The sequence below is a fragment of the Eleutherodactylus coqui genome, chromosome 4 (assembly GCF_035609145.1).
Source record: "Eleutherodactylus coqui strain aEleCoq1 chromosome 4, aEleCoq1.hap1, whole genome shotgun sequence".
Lineage (NCBI taxonomy): Eukaryota > Metazoa > Chordata > Amphibia > Anura > Eleutherodactylidae > Eleutherodactylus > Eleutherodactylus coqui.
Window position 1 is genome coordinate 175,461,929 of NC_089840.1, and position 8,160 is coordinate 175,470,088.

An 8,160-nucleotide genomic window follows, 5' to 3' on the forward strand; every position below is an offset into this window, starting at 1 on the left:
ACTAGCCTAAATGTTAAACAAAAAAGTCTTTTTTTTTTAGCCTTTTACCCACAACAAAACTAAAAAAAGGGGAAGAAAACATCAGTGAAAAAGATATTAAAATAATAACTCTATATGTCACTGAAAAAAAATGCAGCAAAAATAATTGTGGTACCTGAAGGAAAAAAAATTGGGCAGTGAAACCACCGCATGGGTAAAGTCCCTAAAAATATCTGGTCCCTTAGGTACAAAACAGCCTGGTCCTTAGAAGTATTTGAAATAGACAATACATTACTTAAATATAATGCTGATTATGAATAGTGTTGCTCGCTATAAGATAAAATCGGGCCAATTTGTGCAAACTCAGATCGAGTCATACCAGCCAGATCTTTAGCAAAAATAAACAGAAAATCGTTTTCTGAATAAAACTTATGTTAAAACTTAGGCGTATGAGATCAAGGATAACAACTGCTTGGATTTTGAAAAGATACATGCAGATGTTGCTCTTGTTCATATTTGAACCTACAACTCCACCTTTGCAAGGCAGTAGGGCTAACAACTGAGTCACCACATTTGTTTGTCCTGCTCTACAGTTGGAGAAGGAGAAAAACAACAAAAATAAATACAAAAAGAACATTAAAAAACTCATCTAGATGAGATTTGAACCTACAACTCCAGTAGTTCTAACAACTTAACCACTACAACCATCCTTTTTGCTTAACAGGAGAAGAACAAGAAGAATAATCACAAATAAATTGTATAAACAACATCCAGATACTCTTGGACAAATTCAAGCCTAGAGCTCCATCATTGTAAGCCAGCAGTACTAACAACTGAGCCACCAAACATCTTTTTCTCAACTTCATGTGGGTATTGTTGATAATTCAGCCATGAACCTAGAACCTCAGCACTACAAGGCAGCAGAGTTAGCCACCAAGCTTCTTCCTTCTTCTTCTTCTCTGGAGGAGAAGTAGAAAAAGAGAAGAAGATCTTCTTACACTCCTTCATCTCTTTCTTCCATTTCTCTTCCTCCTTCTGCTCTTATGCCTTCTTCTCCTCCTTCTTATACTTCTTCTATTCACTTTTTTTCTTCTTCTCCTCTACTGCAAGAGGAAGAGGTAGAAAAAGGAAGTAGGAGAAAGAACAGAAGAAAGAATAGCAAGGATGTTGGCTCTCAGGAGTCCTAGGTTCAGATCTGTCCAAGGATGACATCTGCATGGACTTTATATGTTCTCTTTGTATTTCTCTTTCTCCTCCAAAGAAGGAAGACCAGTTAAAAGGGTTGTCCCGCGATAGCAAGTGGGTTTATACACTTCTGTATGGCCATATTAATGCACTTTGTAATATACATCGTGCATTAATTATGAGCCATACAGAAGTTATTCACTTACCTGCTCCGTTGCTGGCGTCCTCGTCTCCATGGTGCCGTCTAATTTCAGCGTCTAATCTCCCGATTAGACGCGCTTGCGCTGTGCGGTCTTCTCCCCTTCTCCTAGGTCCAGGCACGAGCGGCGTTCTGGCTCCGCCCCCTTCTACGCGTCATCGCGTAGCTCCGCCCCGTCACGTGTGCCGATTCCAGCCAATCAGGAGGCTGGAATCGGCAATGGACCGCACAGAGCCCACGGTGCACCATGGGAGAAGACCCGCGGTGCATCGTGGGTGAAGATCCCGGCGGCCATCTTGGTAAGGTAAGTAAGAAGTCGCCGCAGCGCAGGGATTCGGGTAAGTACTAAACCTTTTTTTTTTTTTAACCCATCCCTTGGGTTTGTCTCGCGCCGAACGGGGGGCCTATTGAATAAAAAAAAACCCCGTTTCGGCGCGGGACAACCCCTTTAAGGTAGTTAAGTTCTTAGCAGTGCTGGAATTGTAGTTAAAATTCTGACCAAGAACAACATCTGGATGACTTTTCTTTGTGTTTATTCTTGTTGTTCTTCCCCTCCTCTGTATCACAACAGATAAGTGTGGTGTCTCAGTTGTTAGCACTGCTGCTTTGCAGTGCTGGGCCTGTACGATCAAATCTGACCAGGAACAGCATCTACATTCATTTTTTGGTTTGATTTTATTGTCCGGCTATTCATATTGTGTGTGGCCGTGTTAGGGCCTATACATGTCATTGCTCAAGATCCCCTTCTATAAGCCAGGACAGTTCTATTAACCCTTTGCAATCCAATTTTGGATTCGTGGTTTCTTAGGGGGCTTTCTCTTTCTGCCATTATACAATGGCGCCATCTGCTGGCTAGAGCCAGTACTGCGGTATGGGATATACTGAAGACACCCCCGACAACAGAGCGCCCAGTAATCTACAGTAAGAATACCCTGCCAAGTATCTTCCGACATCAGGGCTGTACAGCCTTCAATCAGAATGTCTTTAGACGTCAGACAGTGGATTGGAAAGGGTTAAAGTGACTTAGGTTACCTGCACACGGCAGAGCTGGGTTCCGCATGTGGAATTCTGCAGCGGAGTCTGACTCTGGCAGCAGCAGCGTCCTCACATACCTGCTCTGTCACTGTCTTTTCTGTACTGTGCATGGACTCGGTGGCTCGCCGTCACACATGCACAGTACAGATTTTTTTTAGCATTTTTTTCCTGTGCCATCGCTAGGCAATGATCCGGAATCTGATGATGCAGATGGGCCGCAGATCAGATGACTTCCATTGACTTAAAGGTGGTGTTTGCTGCAGATTCACGGTGCGGACACCAACCGCGGATTCCACAGCAAATATCCGCCCGTGTACAGGCAGCCTTACACTCTGGTGGACCTGTCCACCTAAACTTTTCATGGATGACAATTCATTTGAATTACCATAATGTAATGCTACATTTCCTGGAATTTCTGGACACACAAGACTTTCCCAGTGATTACAAATGATTGCCGAGGGTTAGATAAGCCAAATCAGCATTTTGCCATAACAGCTTCCATTTGAAAATTGCTTGCTTTCATAAAACATCAGCTGTGTTTGTGGCAAATGAAGACTACTGACTGACACAAAAAATTTCACACACATTGAATACATTTTTTATCTGATGGAATTAATTTCCATTCATAAAAAAACCAATGCTATCCTCATACAAAGACAGTTGGGACCACTAAAATAGTAGCTCTGCAGTTTGAACAAGCTTACAATTATGTGATAACCGATGAGATATCTTGTAAAAATGCAAATCACTTTATTGAGCTAAAATTGCACTGTTATTCTGAAAAATCACTCTAAAGCACTTGCCACTAGGGGGCTTCCTTCACTCCAACTTCTTATCCACTGCCCATTGTCAAGTATCAAATCATTGATTCCTTGGCAGAAAGAATGCAGAAATGAGATATTTTGGGGGGAAACTTAAAGGGGGCAGTAACTTTTCAGATAACTCCTGCTCATCTACTAGTTTGTGGTATCTCATTATTAATGTAATATACTAGCATATAACTTTTTGTTGCTTTACTACTGTAAATCGCGTTTGAAGTGGCTGCCACTAGGGGTCTCCCTTCCAGCTTCTTTGCAATCCACTCTCTGTTGTTAGGTACAGAGCTTACATAGCAACAGGGGGAGAGGTTAACTTCACAGGCAGCTCCCCTGCACTTCCAGGCAGCAGGCTGACAGATCTGCAGACACTGTGGTCGCGCCCTACACAATCTCTGCCTCTCGTGCTGTTACAGTGTGTAGGTATGTTTCTGTGCATACATAACACACATTATAGTGGGTTTACTTACCATTTGGCTAGAATGTCTCTAAACAGCTAATCGTCCTGGCAAAGCAGAGGGGTGGGCATTCAGATACTGACTGATTTAATCAGAGACAGTGCAATGCACCTGGGAAGCAAATATGTGATTACAAAAAAATGGTATCTTGGCACAACTCTCCAATAGACAATAGGATGAAATATCCAACTTCTCTTTCATTTAGTAAATTTAAAGCTAGAAAAAGATACATGTTTCGGGGTGAACCCCTTCCTCAGTTGTGTTGGGAGGTACATCACTATTGGGAGTGGAGAGCTATGTACCCAATGTGCTAGGGACACCAGGAGCGGAGAGAACTGCATACCCCTTCCTGAAAGTGGAATGCATATAGCAGAGCAACAAAAAAATGGGGAAGAACATCTGAAAGTCAGAACTTATAGACATCAAAGAGGATGCAAACAGCAGAAAATAAGAAAATTTGGTGTATTTTCAAAAATTTGTTGACAACTCAGGTACACTTTAAAAGTTTTGCTTTCACCTACTCACTCTGGCAAGTTTGATCATAGCAACCTGAATAGACTTTTCTGCATCACTTTCAGCCATGTGATCTCCACACAATTAAGATTGAAGAAGTCCATACACAACAATACTAATTAGTCAACCTATTATGGCTAATCACACAAATCCTAATTAAAATACAAGCATAATAAGATCCGTCACCAGAAACTGGCACAAGCCCGTTGGATGAGATTTCAAGCAGCTCCATACACTGCGGAATCCATCCACAGCATAAATGGAGCTGCAGTACAAATTTTAAATCCGCAGTATGTCAATAAATGCTATGTGCATTTTTTTACCATGTATTTTTTCCCTATGGGTGGATTCAGACAAGCGTGGTTTTGTCCCCTTATATTCCCATGATAATCATGGCCACATAATGGGACAAAATGAAACCACTGATCTCTATGGGATTTCAGTGGTTTCGTTTTCACCACTTCTCTTCCTGGCCGTGATTTGTATTGCTGGGAAAAGATAGGACCTGCCCTGTAGTTAAACTCCATGATCGGATGGCACCTATCTTTCCGCTGTGGTTTTTCAAACTCCTGCGCTCTGCAGCGGAATTTGAAAAACCAGCCAATGGAAAGAGATTCCCTGCTTAACTATGCTCCGTGCTGGCGTGTGTAGTTGCGCCAATGACAGTCTGAATACGCCCTGCAAATGATGAGATGAAAGCCAGCTTCGAATCCACAGCAAATCTGCATGTAACACATGCAGATTGTGTTGCAGAAATTACACCCCAAGTCGATATACCTTGAAGTGCAACTCTTTTTACGACCATTTTCAGACAAGCGTGTTGAACATTTCCTTTAATACTGATCTGTATTACGGACATGTTACAGAGGACATTACAACCACATGTCATCAGTATTTGATTACTATTTGCCTATGTATATTTTATAATCTACTAGGAAATTACTGATCTAAATTTGCTCAATATCAAAAACTACTAATACGGCAGTAAAAATGCAAAATATTAGGTCATGCCATGTTTTTAAAAAAGGCTGCGAAAAATGTGCCCATATGAATACATACATAGATTTACATTAGCTCCGTACTAGGCTTCACAAAACAATGCTGGCGGCTATGGGAAAAGGTGAGTAGCAATTCCAACAACGTCTTTAAACTATGGCTAGTAGCTACGTGGCACTGGAAGGACGGTAGGATTTCGACTTCCGCTGGTGCCTTCACTGTACAGCAGTAGTTGGTAAAAGAAGACAGAGTGAAGACCTCCTGTCCTAACATCCATAGAAGATAAAGTGGGGGAATTTTAGCGTTTAAAATACCATGAGTATGTTTATTAAACCGAGTTGGGTCCATTTTGTAAAGTTTTTTTATACACTATACTCTCCTGTCACAGTTCTAGGATCTCTGAGCAACTATAGCAGACCACTATTTGTAACAGCAGATCTTTAAAGATTATTGATGACGCATTCATTAAACAATGAAACATTACTTTCAATTGGAGAAATCACTAAACGCTCACAAGTAAACCCAAGCTGAGTAATGTTCCTGCATGCAGCACTTTTACCATAGTAAACATTGTAGAGATATTAATACTTTCTATGACTCAGTTGCATTAATTAGCCAAATCTCTAATGATGCGTGGTTTTGTGTCCTATAGAAACCCATTTAATTGAAAAACATACATTGCAATAACTTAAGTCCGGGAGTTTAAGGAACAAAGCAAACAGCATGAAATGTTATTTTAAAAAAAGTGAAAAAACAAAGTATTTTAACCCCCTGGGGGTCTTTATTTTGTGATGATGTGCCGTACATCCAGGTGACCACTGTAGCCTTAGCGGTACTGTGAGAACGTACGTCACTGAACTGTTGAGGCTGTGAAAATCAACAGATTGTCGGAGACCACCGGAGTGTCAGCATGGAAGTAGCAGGAAACAACAGTTGAGGAATGGGGGTTTTATTTCACAGCATTTCCTGCTGTTCCCTTTATTTCCTAAACTCTTAGACTGACCCTTTAAAGTTGGATATAAAGACTGTAAATCATCCAAGCTCAACTTGGAATCTAGATTCATTAACAACTATAACATTTGCATTGCTACCAGTCAAGGCTCATTCCACTTCAGATATTCACAGGTGCCTTATCTGTAATGTGTACCATTATAACCTGCGAACATCATGTAAGCATCCTATACATTCTATGCAGATATACATAGTAAACAATAGCATTCGGATTAGGCCTACATAACATTGCATCGATGCATTCATCTATCATGAGCTGCAATCGAGAAAAGGCCTAGATTGTATATTCAGCTAAAATCTGCTAAAGTTTTTAAAATCTCTATGAAAAGGATAGAATACACATAGACAGGGGTTATATTGATATTTTTTGCTGCCTGGCGTTGAGATGCCAAAGGTTTTCGAGAAACCCTTGCAGCTGGAATGGTTCCTCAGTCCTTCTGAATTCCTAAGGTGCATTATACATTCCTATCTACTGCAAGCCCTGCTAAACACGGCTACTTCTGTCAATCTATCATCTTGCAATCAATACTCACCCATCTCTGTCGTAAATATCAAGCGGGTAGATGTGAAAATTAAAAAAAAAAACCCACACGCCAATAGAGATGATCTGTCCCTTACAGCTTGCAGGCTGAGGAAGGGATAGATTTTTATATCTCTCTTGCTCCCTCTCTGTTTCTCTCCCTCCCCTCTCCCTTTTCAATGACCCAGCTCCTCAAATGCATTTAATACTCCCTAATTACTTAATCCCTGACAACAGCTTACATGACAAGCCTTGAATTGTGGTGAGCAGTAATGTAAACATAGAAATATCGGGGTAGCAGAGTCACAGGATGCTTCACGAGCTCCATTCTCTATTTCACAGTGAATTTTATTCCACCTCAACGACCCAGTTATTATTTAGCGCGACACATTTACAATGGGATCCCTTCCTCTCTTCTCCATGCAGCACTATAAATAGATTTCTTTTCAAGGGGAGAATTGTTGCAGTGGCGACATGATATACGAGGAGGAAAACATAGAAATTACGTGGGTGAGACAACTGATATGAAAGAAATGTCTAGGGATTTTTAACCACTTCACAGCGATAGCGATGAGTGATGAGTTGTAAGGGCTTTCAGAGAAACACTGACAAGAGACTTTTAAAAGAGGAGCAATGATGTCTTTCAAGACATGGGAGAATTGTTAAAAGACTTGTCATTAGGAAAGAATGTTTTAAATTAGACGTTCAAGATGTCCAAATAGATGTGAGCTTGCCGATGAATATGTTTCTTCTAAATAGTCCCTTAACCATCATCCTTCCACCTCAAAATGACACCATATGTCGGGACTCAAACCTGGGACCTCCTGTGCTTCGGGTGATGGCTCTCCCCAGGGTGCTATCCAGCCTGTTGGACAGCTGTCCTGCTGAATCATGTCCCAGTTCCTTGTTCTTACAACCCAGTTCCTGATTAGTTCCACCCTGTTTCTAATTGGACTTCCTATTTAAGCCTGGCCCTGTACCTACTTCCCTTGTGTGATTATTCTGCTCCAAGCCTATAGTCAAGCTCCACCACCTGCTTGCTCCTATGAACTGCAAACTGTTACTACCCGTATACCAACCTCTGGCTTCCCCTGACTACGCTACCTGCCTGTGCCTCTGTACTATAACAGATACTACCCATGTACCAACCTCTGGCTTCCCTAACCACACTCTGGCCTCATTGGTTGCAATACTAAGGCTCTGAACCCGAACCGCACCGTTACACTATATATATTTACTAGGGGTCATAGCTATATTTTATGTTTCTTCAGAGCTTTGAAACCCACACTTTCAATGATAGTTAGTGATAAAACTCTGACAACCCCTACAGGAAGCTCACTATATACAGATATGCATGTCCAGTCAGCCCACACTGCTGATACAAAAAACACCAAGGCTAGGCACAATTTTCTTTTTCCCAAACAAATGACGTGAAGTGAACTTGACTCC

General features: G+C 41.4%; 1 protein-coding gene across 1 annotated transcript in view; it reads right to left on the reverse strand.

Annotated features, from left to right (window-relative positions):
• The window catches only part of LOC136624795 (rap1 GTPase-GDP dissociation stimulator 1-A-like), a 117,976-nt gene extending 111,206 nt beyond the window's left edge, over positions 1–6,770 (reverse strand). Inside the window, exon 1 of the mRNA XM_066598731.1 lies at positions 6,725–6,770. Coding sequence (XP_066454828.1) covers positions 6,725–6,728 — 4 coding nt within the window. The 5' untranslated portion in view covers positions 6,729–6,770. The remainder of the gene's footprint in view (positions 1–6,724) is intronic.
• Positions 6,771–8,160: the final 1,390 nt, after the last annotated feature.